The sequence below is a fragment of the Nerophis lumbriciformis genome, linkage group LG30 (assembly GCF_033978685.3).
Source record: "Nerophis lumbriciformis linkage group LG30, RoL_Nlum_v2.1, whole genome shotgun sequence".
Taxonomy (NCBI): Eukaryota; Metazoa; Chordata; class Actinopteri; order Syngnathiformes; family Syngnathidae; genus Nerophis; species Nerophis lumbriciformis.
In genome coordinates this window covers 15,902,587-15,925,973 of record NC_084577.2, presented here as the reverse complement: position 1 = coordinate 15,925,973, position 23,387 = coordinate 15,902,587, and the positions used below count along the sequence as shown (strand labels likewise).

General features: G+C 36.2%; 1 protein-coding gene across 4 annotated transcripts in view; it reads left to right on the top strand.

The window, feature by feature from the left end:
• Positions 1-5,519: 5,519 nt before the first annotated feature.
• LOC133572886 (transcription factor 7-like 1-A) overlaps positions 5,520-23,387 on the top strand; it is a 19,404-nt gene continuing 1,536 nt past the window's right edge. For 2 of the 4 annotated variants that reach the window (XM_061925952.1, XM_061925951.1), the window contains exons 1-7: positions 5,520-5,618; positions 13,080-13,365; positions 14,650-14,711; positions 14,793-14,870; positions 21,070-21,229; positions 22,997-23,104; positions 23,187-23,241. In XM_061925952.1, coding sequence (XP_061781936.1) covers positions 5,542-5,618; positions 13,080-13,365; positions 14,650-14,711; positions 14,793-14,870; positions 21,070-21,229; positions 22,997-23,104; positions 23,187-23,241 — 826 coding nt within the window. In that variant the 5' untranslated portion in view covers positions 5,520-5,541. Of the gene's footprint in view, positions 5,619-7,243; positions 7,512-13,079; positions 13,366-14,649; positions 14,712-14,792; positions 14,871-21,069; positions 21,230-22,996; positions 23,105-23,186; positions 23,242-23,387 lie in introns of those variants that run through there. The other 2 variants (XM_061925953.1, XM_061925954.2) reach the window with 2 other exon arrangements.

Sequence of the window (23,387 nt, the reverse complement as noted above, 5' to 3'; positions counted from 1 at the left end):
AATTAAAATAATTGTAAATAACATATTAAATGTGGAAAAATAAATAAATAAATAATTTGAACTTTTTCTTTGTGAGTTAAAAAAGTGAGAACCGATGATTTCTCCGTTGGCCGGGTATGGCTACGGTGCCCTTTCCTGCTTTTCGTAAATTACAATTTGTGATGGGATTCTCACTTGGGAGTGACAAGTGAAAATCCAATCACAATCACGTTTAGCGTAAGGTTACCTAGATGGGCTACTGTCAACAACTTGTGATCTGATTAGCTATCACAACTGTCTATCAATTGTCCATCCGGCAGAATTCATACAGTTCTGGCAACAAGCCAGCTGAATTCTGATTGGATAAAAGCTCTAATGTAAAAACCAGCAACACTGAAGCCTAATAAGACATGAAGATAATATCATGAATACTTTATGGAAAGTAGATTGAAATTAATTTTTAGTAATCTATGATCATGATTTGTTAGGCCAGCAGAGAAAGCCTTGCTGGCACTAACGGCACACCACTGCAAACACGCAAATTGGCCTTGAATGCATCTCACTGCACTTATCATGTGGGACAGGTGCTTGTTTTCCCTCTGAATTTCAGTGTTGAGAGCTTTCAGATTTGAGGTTAAATCCATCAAAAACCCAAGGTCGAGCAGCCATGAATCATTGGACAGTTATTTGTGCTCCTCATTCCTCGTTGACAGAAACTTCTTTATTTCTGGCAGCAAATCCACAAATCTCTGAAGCACCCGGCCAGCGAACATCAGCATTGAGAATTAGGTCACTATACAGTAAGTAGCGTCAAGCTCATCCATTAATGCCATAGATCAGGGGTCCCCAAACTACGGCCCGCGGGCCAGATCCGGCCAGCCAGCGTCCAAAATCCGGCTCGCGGGAAATCCAAAGTTAAAAAAAATATATATTTTTTTATTTTAATTATAATTTTTCTAAATCTGTCTTTTCTAAATCCATTTTCTACCGCTTGTTACTCTCTGTGTCTCTTAGCCACTCAGACAAATCATATTGTCTAAAAATGCATTTTCCCATCGATAACGTGACACCATCGCGCTTGGAATATATATATATATATATATATATATATATATATATATATATATATATATATATATATATATATATATATATATATATATATATATATATATATATATGGTAACACGATAGTATGGCGAACATATTCACCATTAATTAGTTGCTTTTATAAATTAACAAAGACTTAATTTAGAGTTATTTGGACACTAGGGGAACATATAAGGGTTAGGGTTAGGGTTAGGGTTACTAATAAGCAATAATTCTGAGTTTATTGAGGGAAGACTCTTAGTTAATGGCTTACTGGTTGTATAATAAGGCCATGCAGAATAAGGCATTAATAAGTACTTAATAATGACTAACTAAGAGCCAATATGTTACTAATATGCATGTTAATAAGCAACTAATTAATGGTGAATATGTATAATATACTAAAGTGTTACGATATATATATAAACTGATATGGTGTATATATATATATATATATATATATATATATATATATATATATATATATATATATATATATATATATATATATATGTATACTGTATATATATATATAGTATATATATATATATATATATATATATGTATACATTATATATATATATATATATATATATATATATATATATATATACATATATATATTGTATATATATATATATATATACTGTATATATATATATATATTTATATATAGTATATATATATACATTATATATATTATATATATATAATGTATATCTTTACCATATATATATATATATATATATATATATATATATATATATATGTATACATTATATATATATATATATATATATATATATATATATATATATATATATATATATATATATATATATATATATATAGTCGAGGTTTCTGTGGTTTATCCGTTACACAGCGCTCAATACCGAGGTTGAGCGGAATATACGTTAGGTCATGAAAAAACAGAGGCTATTTCATCCCGACAAGCCTGTTTCGCAGGTTTCCCTGTTTGAGTACCCTTGCCTCTGGACCTCTATTCAGCTTGATGTAGATTTTGCGATTCACACTTCAAGTGCCCTAAATTACCCGTGGCTCCTCAAGTCGTGTGCTTTCTTGGCAATTTTAGCACTACGCTTAGAGAGGTGCTCATTCATGTACCCTTCAAACCGTTTCCTTGTTTCGGCAGTGCGATTTTGGATTCGCTGTTGGTCAGCTTCACGATGTTGTTGTTTTTTTTTCTTCCATACAGTGGAATACATGCATCAATCAACATCCATTAATTGCAGAAAGTTCATCACTTGTTTCATTTCTTCTGGTTCTCCTCTCTTGTTAACTGCTCTGGCATAGGATCTGGGGGTGTTACGCAGCCCTTCAATGATGATATCATTCAGTTGTGTGTACTGATCCATCTCATTCATGACGTTCTTCAGATCGGTGTTGTCTTGTTGCTTGACCATCAACATTGCTGCATTCTCCACTTGCAGGACCTTTATCTCCTGTCTCACCTTTTCGATGTCCTCTCTGAGATTCTTCACTTCAACTCTGAATTCTGTTTCATCACAAAAAAATGATCTCTCTCGTTCTGTGATCGTAGACATTCTTTCACATTCTTGGATTTTCTATAAACATTATTATATCATGTATCAGATTATCTTATTCCTGATGCTTGTTCAGTGATAAATACCATCACATATACACCATATTGCCAAAAGTACAAACCCCGTTTCCATATGAATTGGGAAATTGTGTTAGATGTAAATATAAACTGAATACAATGATTTGCAAATCATTTTCTACCCATATTCAGTTGAATATGCTACAAAGACAACATATTTGATGTTCAAACTGATACATTTTTTATTTTTTTTGCAAATAATCATTAACTTTATAATTTGATGCCAGCAACACGTGACGAAGAAGTTGGGAAAGGTGGCAATAAATACTGATAAAGTTGAGGAATGCTCATCAAACACTTATTTGGAACATCCCACAGGTGAACAGGGAAATTGGGAACAGGTGGGTGCCATGATTGGGTATAAAAGTAGGTTCCATGAAATGCTCAGTCATTCACAAACAAGGATGGAGCGAGGGTCACCACTTTGTCAACAAATGCGTGAGCAAATTGTTGAACAGTTTAAGAAAAACCTTTCTCAACCAGCTACTGCAAGTAATTTAGGGATTTCACCATCTACGGTCCGTAATATCATCAAAAGGTTCAGAGAATCTGGAGAAATCACTGCACGTAAGCAGCTAAGCCCGTGACCTTCGATCCCTCAGGCTGTACTGCATCAACTAGCGACATCAGTATGTAAAGGATATCACCACATGGGCTCAGGAACACTTCAGAAACCCACTGTCAGTAACTACAGTTGGTCGCTACATCTGTAAGTGCAAGTTAAAACTCTCCTATGCAAGGCAAAAAACGTTCATCAACAACACCCAGAAACGCCGTCGGCTTCGCTGGGCCTGAGCTCATCTAAGATGGACTGATACAAAGTGGAAAAGTGTTCTGTGGTCTGACGAGTCCACATTTCAAATTGTTTTTGGAAACTGTGGACGTCGTGTCCTCCAGACCAAAGAGGAAAAGAACCATCCGGATTGTGCTAGGCGCAAAGTTGAAAAGCCAGCACCTGTGATGGTATGGGGGTGTATTAGTGCCCAAGACATGGGTAACTTACACATCTGTGAAGGCGCCATTAATGCTGAAAGGTACATACAGGTTTTGGAGCAACATATGTTGCCATCCAAGCAACGTTACCATGGACGCCCCTGCTTATTTCAGCAAGACAATGCCAAGCCACGTGTTACATCAACGTGGCTTCATAGTAAAAGAGTACGGGTACTAGACTGGCCTGCCTGTAGTCCAAACCTGTCTCCCATTGAAAATGTGTGGCGCATTATGAAGCCTAAAATACAACGGAGACCCCCGGACTGTTGAACAACTTAAGCTGTACATCAAGCAAGAATGGGAAAGAATTCCACCTGAGAAGCTTAAAAAATGTGTCTCCTCAGTTCCCAAACGTTTACTGAGTGTTGTTACAAGGAAAGGCCATGTAACACAGTGGTGAACATGCCCTTTCCCAACTACTTTGGCACGTGTTGCAGCCATGAAATTCTAAGTTAATTATTATTTCCAAAAAAAAAAAAAAAAGTTTATGAGTTTGAACATCAAATATGTTGTCTTCCTAGCATATTCAATTGAATATGGGTTGAAAATGATTTGCAAATCATTGTATTCCGTTTATTTTTACATCTAACACAATTTCCCAACTCATATGGAAACGGGGTATTTGGCCATCCATCTAAATGTTGAGAATCAGGTGTCCTAATCACTTGGCCCCACAGGTGTATAAAATCAAGCACTTAGGCATGGAAACTGTTTCTACAAACATTTGTGAAAGAATGGGCCACTCTCAGGAGTTCAGTGATTTCCAGCGTGGAACTGTCATAGGATACCACCTGTGCAACTAATCCAGTCGTGAAATTTCCTCGCTCCTAAATATTCCAAAGTCAACTGTCGGCTGGATTTGGAGGTTGCCAGGAAAACGGTACATTTCGGATTGCATTATGCCGAGTGTGAAATTTGGTGGAGGAGGAATTATGGTATGGGGTTGTTTTTCAGGAGTTGGGCTTGGCCCCGTAGATCCGGTGAAAGGAACTTTGAATGCTCCAGGATACCAAAACATTACGGACAATTCCATGCTCCCAACCTTGTGGGAACAGTTTGGAGCGGGCCCCTTCCTCTTCCAACATGACTATGAACTTGACTGGCCTGCACAGAGTCCTGACCTGAACCCGATAGAACACCTTTTGGGATGAATTAGAACGAAGACTGAGAGCCAAGCCTTCTCAAACATCAGTGTGTGACCTCACCAATGCGTTTTTGGAAGAATGGTGGAACATTCCTATAAACACATTCCGCAACCTTGTGGACAGCCTTCCCAGAAGAGTTGAAGCTGTAATAGCTGCAAAATGTGGACCCACATCATATTGAACCCTATGGGTTAGGAGTGGGATGGCACTTCAAGTTCATATGTGAGTCAAGGCAATATAGTGTATGTCGTTCTTGATAGGAAAAAAATATCAAAGTTGTCCTCTTGTATAGAAATAAATCCCACAGGTTCCGGATTTTGTTTTTAACTAGACAAACAAACTGAAAAATGTTAAAAAAGCAAAATTTCAGAGCTCAAAAACAATGAATGACGGTATCACATCCAGCACCCCGTTGTACCCATTATCACGTATGCACCATGATTGAATGTGATGTATCGTGCACATCATTATGCAAATCTATGTATGACCTTTTACATCATAATGTAAAGTGATGTGTCATCATAATCATCATCATATAAAGTGATGTCCTAAAGTATTCTGAGACACCCATAAAAGACCAATTCTGTTTTGATGTCTTTGACATCACAGCTGTGTCAGCGTTGTGTTGAAAATTTCAGACAGTTATGTTTATCGCGAGACAGACGGCATCAAACCCAATCTTCAATACGTGATATGAACGCAGATAAAAAAGAAAAAGGTTTTTTGCCATCAAATAACAAATTAGTAAAAGTACATCGGGGACTACAAAGGTAAGTTCACCCCAACAATGCCGCAGTTAACGGTTATAAAACATTTCATTGGTTTTATGGGAGGCCATTTTCATTCTGGAGTGGACTGTATGTACCATTTATATTGTTATGATTCCAACATGAAGACAAACTTAATGGGTTGTTTTTTTGATCGCACTCTGTTAAAAAAGTACCGGTGTCATATTACTAACTAGGCATGTAAGAATGAAAAATTAATTAATTATAAAACTAATGCTAATCGCTAGCTAGCTTAAACGCTAACACAACTACAAGACATGTTTTCGTCTTTCCCTATTACAAATGTTATACCGCAATCTAAACTTGACATTATACAATAAAAGTGACTATAGACAATAAATATTTTAATACTATCGTCATATCTTGATAATGCATGTTGTTACATTCTCGCTGTGTTCCACAAATTTGACAGTGACAAGCGGTCAAAGCAATGCGATGTAGCATCCTCGCTAGCGAGCTAGTGGCTACGCTGCAAAAAGTCAGTGTTCAAAAACAAGAAAAAAATATACAAAAATTAGGGGTATTTTATTGGAACTAAGCAAAATTATCTGCCAATGGAACAAGAAAATTCGGCTTGTCAAGACTTTCCAAAACAAGTAAAATTAGCTAACCTCAATGAACCCAAAAATACCTTAAAATAAGGATATTCTCACTATAATAACAAGTGCACTTTTCTTGGTAGAAAAAAGAGACCTTTTTGCTCAATATGTTGAAAAATATTCTTAAACTAAGTAAATGCTATTGCCATTATCTTAACATAATGATATGCGCTCGGCATCATGATTTTTTTTTTTTCATGCTTGAAGAAATTATTACTTTAAAAAAGTAGTTTTATACTTGTGAGTGTTAATGACACAGCTTTGCATCAGCTGATATTCTAGTTTCCAGCATGTTTTACTCAATATCGGTCATAAAATCTCAGCAACAAGCTGTATTATCCTACTGAGATCATTTAGGACCAAAACCCTTAAAACAAGTAAAACACTCCAACATAAAATCTGCTTAGTGAGAAGAATGATCTTACCAGACAGAAAATAAGCAAATATCACCCTTATTTGAGATATTTAATCTTACTTAGATTTCAGTTTTCGCAGTGCAGCTTCTCAATCTCTATTCCCATTCTCCATGGCAACAAATAAACTATGTTTCCTACAAGGACTGGAAGACAAGGAATTGATAAATATGCTACTCTACACTCCGTAGGGGGATACAAAAAAAGCATAACTCACCACTCGGTGTGGGCGAATCGATATAAATATCGACAGTAACGATACACTGCAAAAACTGAAATCTAAGTACGATTAAATATCTCAAATAAGGGTGATATATTAGCATATTTTCTGTCTGATAAGATAATTCTTCTCACTAAGCAGATTTTATGTTAGAGTGTTTTACTTGTTTTAAGGGTTTTGGTCCTAAATGATCTCAGTTAGATATTACAGCTTGTTGCTGAGATGTTATGACCTATATTGAGTAAAACATGCTTGAAACTAGAATATCAACTGTTGCAAAGCTGTGTCGTCAACACTCACAAGTATAAAGCTACTTTGTTTAAGTAATAATGTCAGGCTTGTCCCTGACAGTTTGACTGTTTTAGTTTTTCCTCTGCGTTTGTCTTAGTTTTCTGTCAGCGCTTTTATTTTGTCTTCATTTCCTGATTGTCTCCCTGAGTGCTGCTTCCCCTCAGCTGTGGCTGATTGGCACCTGGCCACACCTGGTGTCAATCAGCCAGCTGCTATTTAAACCTGCCTTCCCCTCCAGTCAGTGCTGGATTATTGTCATTGTCGATGTCACTACTACCTGTCATAATACTTGTCGTTGTAGCTCTGTCTACTTTTGTTCACTCTGCTCATGTCATAGTTCCTTCGTGTCACAGTAAGTGTTTTTGTTTCTTGTCGACAGTTAGCCTTTGTGCTATTTTAGTTCATAGCCAAGTTTGTTCTCCACCTTGTGCGCGCCTTTTGTTTGTACCCTTTTGTTTGTACCCTTTTGTTTGTTTTTTTGCTATAGTGTTAAATTAAATCATGTTTTCTTGTACCAAGCCTGCCGCCATCTCTGCATCTTGGGGTTCACCACCAACAAACTCTGACAAATAATTATTATTTCAAGCATGAAAAAAAAAATATGATGCCGAGCGCATATCATTATGTCAAGATAATGGCACCAGCATTTACTTAATCTAAGAATATTTTTCAACATATTGAGCGAAAAGGTCTAATTTTTTTTTCTACCAAGAAAAGTGCAGTTATTAGTGAGAATATACTTATTTTAAGGTATTTTTGGGTTCATTGAGGTTAGCTAATTTTACTTGTTTTGGAAAGTCTTGACAAGCTGAATTGATATTACAGCTTGTTGCTGAGATTGTATGACCTATATTGAGTAAAACATGCTTGAAACTAGAATATCAACTGTTGTGAAGCTGTGTCCCCGAAGGGAATAAGCGGTAGAAAATGGATGGATGGATGGATATTCGCAGATAATTTTGCTTAGTTCAAATAAAATACCCCTAATCGATTGATGATTAAAATGGTTGCTATTTTTTAATATCACAATGTTTTTGTTTTTGGTTACAAATTCAGGAATACAGAGTGAATAGTAAATGTTGCTTTTATTTAGGTATTTTGCTCAAAATATGATATGTAATTAATAGAAATAAATAGTTTTTAATTGATTTCCTTACACTGCCATGTGGTATACCGGTATTAGTATAGTACCGCGAAACAAATTAATCATATTCGGTACTATACCGCCTCTGAAAAGTACCGCTACTCCCCCGCGGCCCCGGTCGTCATCACGTCTTGTCATTGCTGGTTTGCGAGCAGAGGAGCATGTTCGGCAGCGCACAACCATGGAGTACTTACAAGCAGACAGTGTGTAGACAGAAAAGGGTGAACGGGTGCATTTTGGCTTTAAAACTAACGATAAAGGTGAAGGTATAACACTGAAACGCCCACCGGAATAGGTGCTTTAAGACATGGCTAACTAGCTAGCGGCTAAAGTGTCTTAGCTACTTCTAAATCACTAATCCTCGCCTCCATGGCGACAAATAAAGTAAGTTTCTTACATGTATCATCTCTGCAGGACGAGGAATAGCTAAACATGTTTCACTACACACCGTAGCTCACCGGCGTCAAAATGTAAACAAACACCATTGGTGGATCTACACCTAACATCCACTATAATGATACCAAGTACAGGAACGTATCTAGTTGGTACTATTATGATTACGTAGGTATTTTTTGGCATCACAACATCTTTCGTTTTTTCTAAATTTATACTGTGTTTATAAACTCAGGAAATATGTCCCTGGACACATGAGGACTTTGAATATGACCAATGTATGATCCTGTAAAACTACTTGGTATCAGATCGATACCCAAATTTGTGGTATCATCCAAAACCAATGTAAAGTATCAAAGAACAGAAGAATAAATGATTATTACATTTTAACAGAAGTGTAGATAAAACATGTTAAAAGAGAAAGTAAGCAGATATTAACAGTAAATGAACAAGTAGATTAATAATTCATTTTCCACCACTTGTCCTTAATAATGTTGACAAAATAATAGAATGGAAAATTAAATTAGTCTGCATATGTCAGCAGACTAATTAGGAGCCTTTGTTTGCTTACTTACTAATAAAAGACAAGTTGTCTTGTATGTTCACTATTTTATTTAAGGACAAACTTGCAATAAAAAAACACGTGTTTAATGTACCTTAAGATTTTTTGTTAAAATAAAGCCAATAAAAAAATTAAAAAAAAGTCGTGGTCCCCTTTATTTAGAAAAGTATCGAAATAATTTTGGTACCGGTACCAAAATATTGGTATCGGGACTACACTACTGCCACACAATGTTTTTATCATCCATCTCTACTAATAGTTAATCTGCTCAGGAAAGTACATTGTGTGTGTCTATTGATTTATCTTTTTTAAAAACAGTACTTGGTTGAAAGATTTATAGTGTGTGTATAAGTAATTTTGAGCACATTTTTTTTTTTTTTTTTTTTTTTTTTTTTTTTAATGTCCTGTCCAGCTTCTCAGGCAAATCATATAGTTGATGTAGATGCCCATGTCGGCTGTTCAGATTTACTTTACAAAAGAGAAGTGTAGGATACTTCTCTTGTTGCCTTATTTGTATTTGACTTTATTAAATGTATTTATATTATCATTTAGTGCAGCCGGGCCGGAGCAGGAGGGGATAGAAAGAGAAAAAAAAAGAAGACAGAGGGGGAAATTGTGGGGACAAGAGGGGGATTAGACAGAGAGACAAAAACAACAACAGCAAACAACAACAACAACAACAATAGAGCAACATCAGCAAATATGACATGTACAAATATGATGGTAAAAGTAATAGCAAATAAGCAGTTAGCGAAAAATAAAAAATAATACAGAAATAACAATGAGCATTATTACACTACAAATGGATCAATACAAATACCAATAGAAATAGCGCTATTGATAATGAACAATACCAATAATTTACCTTTATTATCAACAATACAGTTGTTTAAATGCAACAATACATATACGTAATGATAACTTGAGATACGAAAGAATGCAGAAAAATGGAGGGGGAGAAAGAGAAGCAACCTACATTAACCTTGTAGATTGTTATAGTCACAATAGGTTAAGCTTTGTCAGTGTGCCATGTGTTACACCCAGTTTACCCTAGGGCAACAACGTTAATATATGTTTGATGAAACGTGATTATGTGCATGAGTGTAAGTATGCATATGTACTTGTATATGTACAGAATGTGTATATGTGTTTGTACAATGAATGTATATGTACAGAATGTGTATATGTGTTTGTACAGTGAATGTATATGTACAGTATGTGTATGTGTATGTTTGTATATTGAATGTGCGTGTGGATGTACGAACATTAGGTAGGTAAATATGTACTGTATTTGTGTATGTATGTGGGAGCGTAGGTACCTATGTACGTATGTGAGCATATGTGAATTTGCATGTACAATACATTCGACTCCCAGAGTGCGTTTAATAACATTGTGATGGCAATGATCACCGTGATAACTTTGGTAAAAAAAATATATATATAAAAGTTTCATATCGTTATGAATTAATGTGTTATCGTTATATCTCTATCACATAAACAGCGATCGCAGAATGATATCTTACGACTGTTGGGTGTACAATCACCAAGTCATTATCCATGACAGTTGAATATTTACTCTTCAAGCCAGTCTTTATACAGGAGCCATATTTGTTCTGATATTTAAATAACGTTATTAGCTGCTACAGTGGAACCCGTTCAAGTTGATCTCATTCATTCAATGTGTCCATGCCGACCGACTATTTAAACGTGTCCGTTTAAAGGTGCAGTCTGCAGCGGTTAGGCGGCCACCTAGAGGGCGCTCTTGTTTGGACGAGCTGCAGGCACCATAACCCGCCCTTTTAAGCATGTAAGCTACGCCCCACAGACACACACACACACACACACATAAGTTTGTTGTCAGTTTTAATAACGATTTGGCAAAATTAGCTTCTAATGTTGCGCTCCAGCCAAGAACATCTGTACAAGACAGCCATAAAGGCCAGTATCGACATTTATATTCAACTTTATTTGTAATTGTGGCACCAGGTGCATTGCATTGATTAAAAAAAAAAACGTAATTTTGAGCCTACTGCAAATTGCACCTTGAACGGGTAATATAATGATTTTGTTCCACTTTTAAAACACTTATTTGTCAATCAATCAATCAATCAATGTTTATTTATATAGCCCTAAATCACAAGTGTCTCAAAGGGCACAAGCCACAACGACATCCTCGGTTCAGAGCCCACATAAGGGCAAGGAAAAACTCACAACCCAGTGGGACGTCGATGTGAATGACTGAGAAACCTTGGAGAGGACACCCCCCGCCCCCCTTTCCCTCTAGTGGTCTACATAACATGTAATGGTGGTTCTTTGGTCAAAACTTGACATAGATTATCTTTTACAGACCATCTTCAAGTCAGTTTTTGACTTATTTATGTGGCTCCACTTCGACTGCGTCTTCCCCCCGTCATCTTTGTTGTCGTTTTTAGTGTTTCCATAGCAAGTCTACTGACCGATATACGTTGGAACTGTGCGCTACTTTGAATTAGAGATGGCAACGGCAGAGGATGCCATTAATCAATTTAAGTGGACCCCGACTTAAACAAGTTGAAAAACTTATTGGGGTGTTACCATTTAGTGGTCAATTGTACGGAATATGTACTTCACTGTGCAACCTACTAAAAAAAAGTCTCAATCAATCAATCAATGTACGAGCCAGTCTGCCCCACAACAAGATGATATTGTGGAGAATGCATATATGTTTAATTATATGTTCTTTCTTGATTCATAGTCATGTTTAAAGCATCTAGTATTTTTCCATTTGTACTCTTTCTATGCTTGTATCTAGTGTCCGCAGATGTCTGTGTAGTGTTGAGGGATTGGAATGTGGGAGAGATGCATCCCCCTCCTTATCTAATCAGTGTTAGAGAAGGGGGACGCATTCCTTTCTGGGGGGCAGGGACTGTTTTCGTATTCAATAAATTGTCTCTTCCCGTTTGAATGTTAGACCATTTCGAGATGTCGATATGAAAGGACAATTGGACTGGTTTCCTAAAGCTTTAGTAAAACTTGATAATATTCCTATTCTGTCTTGATGGTCCTTCTTACTCAGCATATATGTCATCAAAAGAACTTGGGATTGACCAGTGACTTTAATTCCCTGAGAGGGACGACTGGTCAGACGCAACAATAACGAAATCAAAGGAGCTTACCCAAAACACTGGGTAAATTGCTACCATATATGGATAATTCGCTGACATCACACTTGGAAAAAATGTTCCCTAAATAGACAAATTCCAAACGGCTCATTTTCTGGAAGTATGAAAGACGCCAAGAATAATTTATAAATATCTCCGCTATGCCCCCACAGTTTTATTTAAGCAAATCCCAAATACACAACCGCAGGTATACCAATAGGTAAGAAAAGTTGTCTTTTTCATAATAGAGCCCCCTTAATGTTTAAAGGGCTCTAATTAATGTTAAAAAACATATTTTAAAAAGGTCTTTAAAAGTTTTTGAGGCACTTACTAATACAACATGCGATTTATTAATAAGAATCCTACTTTGCTTACATGGGTTTACCATAGTCAGGCCTGGAACCAATTGGCCGCGATAAACCAGGAACGACTGTATTTTGATTTTGTACAAATGGAAGGACAACGATGTCAATAAACTGCTGTGGTTTCAAAAATCCTTTATTACCAATCGCAAGTAAATAGCTATTTTCGATGGACAACCGCTAATGCCGACATAAGCAATAGGTTCCACTGTATAATATAAAATATAACAACAATTGGGCTCAAGCTTACCATGACCGCTATAAGTGTGCATTGTTTTCGGACCATTTAACCAACAAGTCTGTGCTTTGCTTTCTACAGGGATAAGGATATGTCAGGTTTCACTGCAAACCATTTACCTCCAAATGCTGCCCTACCTTCTCGAACTGCTCCTCCAGTATACAACACAAACCCTCGGCCGGTAGGCCAGAGCAGGGGTTATAATGGGTTTATTCCCATACAAAACAGTTATGTGCCTCTACAGAACACTTTCCTGCAGCCAAACCCAATGATGGCTCTGCACAGCATGCACTTTGTACCCATGGGCCATCAGAACATACAACCACTTCCGCAGAACATCGAGACGCGTTCTCATATACCCGGCCAGGTAAGTCTACCAACAATGGAAGCATTCATGTATATAGTAGGAAAGGGGTTCATGTGGCCCCATTTGTCGCGGTTTACCTGACACATGAAACGTGACGAATTTAGGGCGTGCCCTATCCACTTAGCAGTAGAGTGTTGAATATCTTAAAATGTGTTTTGTGGCAATTCCAGCTTTGCCCACAGCATTAGATGTAGAGTGCCACTTCCCATCATTTTCAGCAGACTGCATTGCAAAATGATAATCCCCCCCCTTACCCCTTCCTCACACGCGAGCTCCACCCAAGAATGGGGGCCATGTGAATACCGTAGTTTGTAGAGTAGGTAGTCATGCCGCCATTGAGGCCAAGGCAAGGGTCATACACGGGGTTATTGCAACTCAAACAGTGACTCAAAATGCAATACTCTAAAAGTTAAACAAGAGTCTCGAACACGGGTCGGCAACCCGCGGCTCTAGCGCCGCCCTAGTGGCTCTCTGGAGCTTTTTCAAAAATGTATGAAAAATGGAAAAAGATGAGGGGAAAATTGTTTTTTTTTGTTTTAATATGGTTTTTGTAGGAGGACAATCATGACACAAACCTCCCTAATTGTTATAAAGCACACTGTTTGTATTAAACATGCTTCACTGATTCGAGTATTTGGTGGGCGCCGTTTTGTCCTACTAATTTTGGCGGTCCTTGAACTCACCGTAGTTTGTTTACATTTATAACTTTCTCCGACTTTCTAACACGTGTTTTATGCCACTTATTTTTTCTGTCTCATTTTGTCCACCAAACTTTTAACGTTGTGCGTAGTAAATGCACAAAGGTGAGCTTTGTTAATGTTATTGACTTGTGTGGAGTGATAATCAGGCATATTTGGTCACTGCATGACTGCAAGCTAATCGATGCTAACATGCTATTTAGGCTAGCTATATGTACATTTTGCATCATTATTCCTCATTTGTAGGTATATTTGAGGTCATTTAGTTTCCTTTAAGTCATCTTAATTCAATTTATATCTCATGACACACTATCTGTATGTAATATGGCTTTTAAATTTTTGCGGCTCCAGACAGATTTTTTTTTGTATTTTTGGTCCAATATGGCTCTTTCAACGTTTTGGGTTTTCGACCCCTGGTCTAGAACCTGTCAACCCTTGAAAATGTATGATTCAGTTTATATTTCTTCTAGTAAAGAACGTCCTAAACAAACAATATGAAGTTTGAACATATACCAGGTGTTTGAGATCCGAGTCCCATAGTTACCATTCCAACCGTTGCCTGTTATTTCTATGCTTATGTCTCCAGACTAACTTTGTACCAGAGGTGATGCTGCCTAATGGCATGAAAATGTGTCCTGTTGGATTACTGTAAGTAATGCACGTGTACAAAGCAATACGACAAATATTTGCAAGCTGTAGCTTATTATCTTTGTTAATCTGTGTCCTAAGGAATGGAGAGCTGTTATACAAAGTTACAGCTCCTTCTAACTTTACTCCTCCTCTTCCGCCCACCGTCCCCAAGACAAAGTAAGACGTTTTGGGGTTTGGTTGTTTGGTCTCTTGGGTGGCAAATGAGTAGGCAGCTTTCATGACATTTGCAACCGTTTGGTTGCTGTTTCGGTGAAATGTTGTTTTTCCCAAATATCTACCGTATTTTTCAGACTATAAGGCGCACTTAAAATCATTTAATTTTCTCAAAACTCGACAGTTTGCCTTATAACCTAATGTACGAAACATTATTGGTTGTGGTTACTGACCTCAAAGCTGTTTTATTTGGTTCATGGTGAAATGATAAGTGTGACCAGTAGATGGCAGTCACACATAAGAGATACATGTATACTGCAATATGATGGCAGTCACACATAAGAGGTAAGTGTAGACTGCAATGATATTCAAGTAAACAAGACCAAAATGTTATATGTTCCATTGAAAATATAGAACATTACACACGGTGCTCAAAGATCTATCACCATGTTTTAGTACGACTTTGGTAAGCTATGAAGCCGCGCCGCTTGATGGATTGTACTGTGCTTCAACATACGAGTATTATGGTGTGTGTATAAGTTAAGACATATTATATGGTGTTTTGTTTTGCAATCTTTTGCAAAAGCAACTTTTCTTACCTTTTGGTACCATCTGTATTTGGGATCTGCATAAGTCCTGAAAATTTGTGCGCGTCCGCCTTTATAGTCCGTGCCGACACCGTAGTCGATAAGCTTCTTCTTTTTCTCTATCTCCTTGTTATGGGACATTCATCTTCCACTGTTGCCATTTCTAAAATAAAGTAATGTAAAGTTCTTACTTGTATATGTCAGTAAACCCGCCATGAAATAGCTAAAACATACCGGTGTAGTGAGTTTACATTATTCACCGAAGGAACTTTAGTAATTAGATCGGTCGGACGGTTTTTCACAGGACACATTTCCGGCGTTGTCATTGCACTAGTGAGCCACGGATGAGGAGATGCTGCTCCGTTATTGATTCAAGTAAAGTCTGAATGTCATTAAAACAGTTAGCTCCTTTTGACACTTCTTCTACTCCCGTCCTTGCACGCTACACCGCTACAACAAAGATGACGGAGAAAAGACCATGCCGAAAGTGAGCCACATAAATAAGACCGCTCACAAAACGGCGCATCCTGTAGTAACTGTCAGAAAGCGACTTGAAAAGATGATCTGTAAAACATAATCTATGCAACATTTTGACCAAAGAACCACCATTACATGTTAAGTAGACCACAAGGTAGTGTTTTACATTTAGAAAAAAAAATAAAATAATATGACCCCTTTAATGCGCCCTATAAACCGGTGCGCCTTTTGTATGAAAAAAGACCTGACTAGACCCGCTCATCGGCAGCGCGCCCTATGGTCCGGAAAATACGGTATATCCTAAGGTTCGTATATCAAAGCAAATTTCCCCATAAGAAGTACAGTATTTTTTAAACTATAAGCCACTATTTTCTTTCCTAAGCTTTGTATCCTGCGGCTTATACAAAGGTGCGGCTAATCTTTGGATTTTTCTTTGCTAATGGTCCAACTATAGAATGGATTAAGCATAGAAATCAAACATTGTACCACAATGATCCACTTTAAGAAACTCAAAGTGTTTACAAAGTACAAACGTACAAGGAAGAAGAATACCGATACACTCTTGAACCTTATCAAAAGAGGAAAAAGTCGTATTCATCTCATGAAGGATGAATAAAAACATCAATGACTTTTCTGTTTTGTTTGATCAGCCATTTTACTGCCGTGTTACAGGCACCGTTTGGAAACAAGGTATGTGAATAAACATTTACAAAATCTTGATATGGCAATTTGTCAATGCACAACATATGGGTAAAGATCTGCGGCTTATAGTCCGGTGCGGCTAATTTGTATAAAAAAATATTTTCTTCAAAAATGTTGTGGGTGTGGCCTATATTCCGGAAAATAAGGTAATGTAATCATTATTTACAGTCTCAACAAAAGTAAAAAAAAAAAACGGTATACTTTGAACACAAAATAAAGTGCTATACAGTACTGTATATCAAACACACATAACAAAAAAGTGATACATCAACTATTTATGTATTAACAAAGCCAAAACAACTAGCTAAACTCCATCCATTCATACATCCATTTTCTACCGCTTGTCCCGTTCAGGGTAGCTAAACTGTCCTTATATGCGGTCGGCCTGCTGAGGCACTTTACCTTGTCAATTAATATTTTTTGTTTCTTTCTCTCTTGGCTCTAGGCAAAGGCGGTCACGCTCCCTCCCCACTCCGTATTTATTGAGTTGTTTTTCCTGCAGACTGGGTCCACCCCCTTATTAGCCCAGTCTGGGATCGATTTTTTTACTCATTCCCCCCCACCGTTCACCGTTTTCCCACCTTTTACGGGGCGCCATATATGGCGACCCATCAGTGTTCCCATTCTGTCACCGTGTACAATGTATGTCTGTCCTTGAATGGGTCTGTGCTGTACTTGTGCAATGACAATAAAGTTCCTTGCTTCCGAGTAGCTACAAGTTCTGGATACTAGTTCCTGAATTTTCAAACAGCACATTGGTCGTTCATTGCATTCTTGGGACTCATATTGAGCTGGCAAATGCAGAAAAATCTAAAGAAAAGCTAAAAATAACACTTAAAAAGCACACATGACAGCATTGCCGAGCTGACATGTGCTGCCAGCCGCAAAATGGAAGTGTTGCGAGGTACAAAATAAATGAAACAACGTCCGTTTACTGAGAAGGTTTGTACAACAAGGCATATTGTTTTTTGGTCTGTAGTTTGTAAATCGGAAAGTGTGTACACTAAGATGAGGTTAGTACAAAAAAGCATATTTTCTTTCCGTCAGCGGTTCGTAAATTGAAAAGTGTGTACACTGAGACAAGGTTTGTATAACAAAGCATCTTTTGATTTGGTCTGGAGTTCATAAATCCAAAAATTCGGACACTGTTAGTACAACAAAATATGATTTCAATCGTTGTGGTTTTGTAAATTGAAAAGTTCATAGACTGAGTAAGGTAGGGAATCTTTGGGCACCACAAAATTTGATTCGATTCTTCGGGGTAATGATTCGATCCAGAATCGATTTTCGATTCAAAATCTATATGTTTTTAATAACATTGGGTGCCAGTTCTATGATAAATACATTCTTTCATAAAATGGATAAACAGCTCTGATACATTCCTATACTACTTTAAATAAAACTGGCTTTGTTTGATACAATTCTACCCAAATTCTACCCAAACATTTACTAAAGTGGCTGAACAGGAGAGATTGTATTTTTTTAAATTTTTTTAACAAGTCTTTAATTTTGTTTTAATCGATTAAAAATTGTTACAAATACGAAAAACGCGATTCATTCGGAAATACATTTTTGTTCACACCCCTGAGACTGAGACAAGGTCCGTACAGCAGAGCAGTTTTATTCGGTCTTTAGTTTATAAATCCCAAAATTCGGACAGTGAGACAGGGTTTGTTCAACAAAAAATAATTGCAGTCGTTGTGGGTTTGGAAATTGAAAAGTTCATAGACTGAGTAAGGTTGTGAATCTTTGGGCACCACACAATTGGATTCGATTTATTGGGGGTAATGATTCGATTTGGAATCAAGTCTGATTCAAAATGATTTTCAATTCAAATGCTATACTTTTTTAATAACATTGGGTGCCAGTTCTACGATTAACTACATGATTTCATAAATTAGATAAACGACTCTGATACCATCCTATACTACTTGAAATAAAACTGGCTTTGTTTGGTTAAATTTGACCCAAATTTTACCCAAACATTTACTAAAGTGGCTTAACAGGACTGATTTTTGTTCTGTTTTTTTTTTTAACAGTTTTATTTTTTTTAATCGATTAAGAATCGTTACAAATATGAAAAACGCCATTCATTCGAAAATATATATATATTATTTTACACCCCTAAGACTGAGACAGGGTATTTACAGCAAAGCAGTTTTATTCGGTCTTTAGTTCATAAATCCAAAAATTCGGACACTGAGACAGGGTTTGTACAACAAAAAATAATTGCAGTCGTTGTGGGTTTGGAAATTGAAAAGTTCATAGACTGTGTAAGGTTGTGAATCTTTGGGCACCACACAATTGGATTCGATTTATTGGGGGTAATGATTCGATTTGGAATCAATTCTGATTCAAAATTATTTTCAATTCAAATGCTATACTTTTTTAATAACATTGGGTGCCAGTTCTACGATTAACTACATTATTTCATAAATTAGATAAACGACTCTGATACCATCCTATACTACTTGAAATAAAACTGGCTTTGTTTGGTTAAATTTGACCCAAATTTTACCCAAACATTTACTAAAGTGGCTGAACAGGACAGATTTTTGTTCTGTTTTTTTTTTTTAACAGTTTTATTTTTTTTAATCGATTAAGAATCGTTACAAATATGAAAAACGCCATTCATTCGAAAATATATATATATATTATTTTACACCCCTAAGACTGAGACAGGGTATTTACAGCAAAGCAGTTTTATTCGGTCTTTAGTTCATAAATCCAAAAATTCGGACACTGAGACAGGGTTTGTACAACAAAAAATTATTGCAGTCGTTGTGGGTTTGGAAATTGAAAAGTTCATAGACTGTGTAAGGTTGAGAATCTTTGGGCACCACACAATTGGATTCGGATTTTTGTGGGTAATGATTCGATCCAGAATTGATTCTCGATTCAAAACGATTCTCCATTCAAAATGTATACTTTTTTAATAACATTGGGTGCTAGTTCTATGATTAACTACAATATTTCATAAAATAGATAAACAGCTCTGATACATTCCTATACTACTTTAAATAAAACTGGCTTTATTTAATACAATTCTACCCAAATTCTACCCAAACATTTACTAAAGTGGCTGAACAGGACAGATTGTATTTTTTAAACATTTTTTTAACAATTCTTTAATTTTGTTTTAATCGATTAAAAATCGTTACAAATACGAAAAACGCGATTCATTCGGAAATAGATTTTTAGTCACACCCCTAAGACTGAGACAAGGTCCGTACAGCAAAGCAGTTTTATTCGGTCTTTAGTTCATAAATCCAAAAATTCAGACATTGAGACAGGGTTAGTACAGCAAAAATGATTTCAGTCGTTGTGGGTTTGGAAATTGAAAATTTCATAGACTGAGTAAGGTTGTGAACCTTTGGGCACCACACAATTGGATTCTATTTATTGGGGGTAATGATTCGATTTGGAATCAATTCTGATTCAAAATTATTTTCAATTCAAATGCTATACTTTTTTAATAACATTGGGTGCCAGTTCTACAATTAACTACATTATTTCATAAATTAGATAAACGGCTCTGATACCATCCTATACTACTTGAAATAAAACTGGCTTTGTTTGGTTAAATTCAACCCAAATTTTACCCAAAACATTTACTAAAGTAGCTGAGCAGGACAGATTTTTATTTTGTATTTTTTTTAATCGATTAAAAATTGTTCCAAATACGAAAAACGATATTCATTCAAAAATAGATTTTTTTTTTTACACCCCTAAGACTGAGACAAGGTCCGTACAGCAAAGCAATTTTATTCGTTCTGTGGTTCGTAAATCGAAAAATGTGTACAACGTGACAAGCTTCATACAACAAAGCATATTTCTATACGGCTTGTGGTTCATTGACAAGATCGGACAATGTGGGATTCGTAAATCGAGGTTTCCCCTCTAACACTAGAAGTTTCGATTCAGATCATTAAATTTTTGCTTCCTATAAACAAAACATTGCATGTGAAATGCTTGAAACAGTCAGTTGTGCAACGTGACTTGCAATTCTCTGCCAGAACACTGGGGGCAGTGTTTTTCTGCGTAAGCAAACCAACATTTCCGATTAGCAATTTAGCTTCCTGTCTGGTAAAAGTAAACAATTGCCATCCAGATTTTTCTTGGAATTGGAACTCATCGATGTGGAACATTTTGCTTATGATTTGTTATGGCTTGTTATGGTTTTGAGGCGGAAGAGCGTCGACACACGGTCACAAATGAAAGGCGCATCACTTCTGGTGAAGTTATGTCTTTTCAAGTTCGCCCTCGCTTCTCTGTCAGACCACGCTTCCATCTGCTTCGGATTAATTGAGGCACGGCATCTGTTATTTGAGAAAATCCAACATATGTATTACATTTTCTACAGATGCAACTATTTATATCTGAAGTTATCTCACAAAGGCCTCACACACTCTTGACTTTTTCTTCTGTGTTTTCAGGAAAAAATTCAAAAAAGTTGACGAACCTTACACAGAGCAAACGTATGTCAAGAAGCCTCTAAATGCCTTCATGTTATTTTCCAAGGAGCATCGGCAAGCGGTTAAGGAAAGGTCTACCTCAATGAACATTGCTGTTATAAATGAGACCTTGGGAAAAATGGTAAGCACTGCACTGATTTACCAGTTATTTGAGGTGTGATACAGTGTAAATAAACTGATATTTGATAGTACTACTCTTTTCAAGTGGGTAGTGGCACAACTGCCTTACAGCTAGGTGGTGCTACGTTCAAATCTTGGCCTGAGCCTTGATGTGTGGAGGTACTCCTTTTTAGGACAATGGACATTTATCTTCATGCCATTTAAAAAAAAATAAACATAGTGTCAGATCTACTGAAGGTTAGCGTGTATTAAAACTTCGCAAACTTCTTATCTACTAAGCTCGTGCGCAGAGGATTGCGTTCCTTCTATAAGCAAAATATAGGGCACAATCCATTTAGCGCCAAACTTCATGAATATGCAGATTGTATGCTGACTTTAGAATGCACACAACACTGGGAGGAGGAGATGCGAATATGTTCATTTTGCACTCGCAATTTCATTAATCAAGATTGAAACTGGCTGCAGTTTTGCATCTTTATTTAGCAGGTCTGGAATGTTTGTGCAGTCTGGCTGAGTTACGCTTAAAAGAAAGGAGGTGATTGTGCAGTCAAGTTAATTTCTTAGAAGAATTAACCTTTAGGAAATCTAAACTTACAACCAAATGATCAGGAAACTTACAGAATGATTAGACTTGATCAGATTTTGGACCTGAACCGGATCATATATATATATATATATATATATATATATATATATATATATATACATATATATGTATATATATATGTATATATGTATATATATATATATATATATATATATATATATACATATATATGTATATATATATGTATATATGTGTGTATATATATATATATATAAACACATACATATATATGTACATATATACACACATACATATAGATATTACATATATACACATACGTATATATGTATATATAATATATATGCATATATATATATATATATATATATATATATATATATACACATATGTACATATGTATATATACACACACATACATATAGATATATATTTATACATACGCACATATATAAATATATACATACACATACATACATATATATATACATACATTCATATATATATATACATACATTCATACATATACTTATATATATATACATTCAAAAATATACATATGCATATATATATATATATATATATATATATATACATACATACATACATACTGTACACACTGTACATATATATACACACATAATAATAATAATAATAATAATGGATTACATTTATATAGCGCTTTTCTATTCACTCACAGAGAAGTGAGAACCCATCATTCATTCATTCCACATTCACACCTGGTGGTGGTAAGCTACATTTATAGCCACAGCTGCCCTGGGATATACTGACGGAAGCGTGGCTGCCAGTTTGCGCCTATGGCCCCTACGACCACCACCCATCATTTTTTCACCAGTGTGAGCAGCACTGGGGTCAAGGGTGAAGTGTCCTGCCCAAGGACACAACGGCAGTGATTTGGATGGCAAGAGGCGGGGAGCGCATATATTGGGGGTGATCCAGATCACCATTTTTATATACACATATATATAAACATACACACATACATACAGTATATGCATGCATTCAAACATATATACATAATTATTTTATTTTATTTTATTGTTTATTTTTTTTACTTGAGATGTCCCACAGGCCGGATTTTGGACGTACTTACTTGCTTTTGTAAAGTGTCTATTCTGAGATCTGACAAATTACCCCTAAACTACATGTTGATTAAACATGGATATTGTTGCATGTCCCTAGTGGCATTTGCTGCCTGAGGAGGAGAAGGCTAAATACTACGTGTTAGCGGAAAAAGAGAAGAGATTGCACTCCCAGCAGCATCCAGACTGGTCCTGTCGCCACAATTATGTAAGTGTGACTCTTTCAATTAAGCATTTTATACTTTTGCACGAAGCAGCTGATATTAAATATCAAGTCTGTTTGATTATAGGGCAAGAAAAGGTACAATAAAAGAATTAGAGATCTAACTACTGGCAGTGTGCAGGGTAAGGCAATATGCTCATCACAGCATGTCACACAATTAGTAACAAGAAAGTATTTTAAATAAACTATTAAATAAAATAAAAACAAAATATGATTAAAAACGTTTTAATCAAATAAAAATCAATTTAAGGGCCATTCTACTGAATTT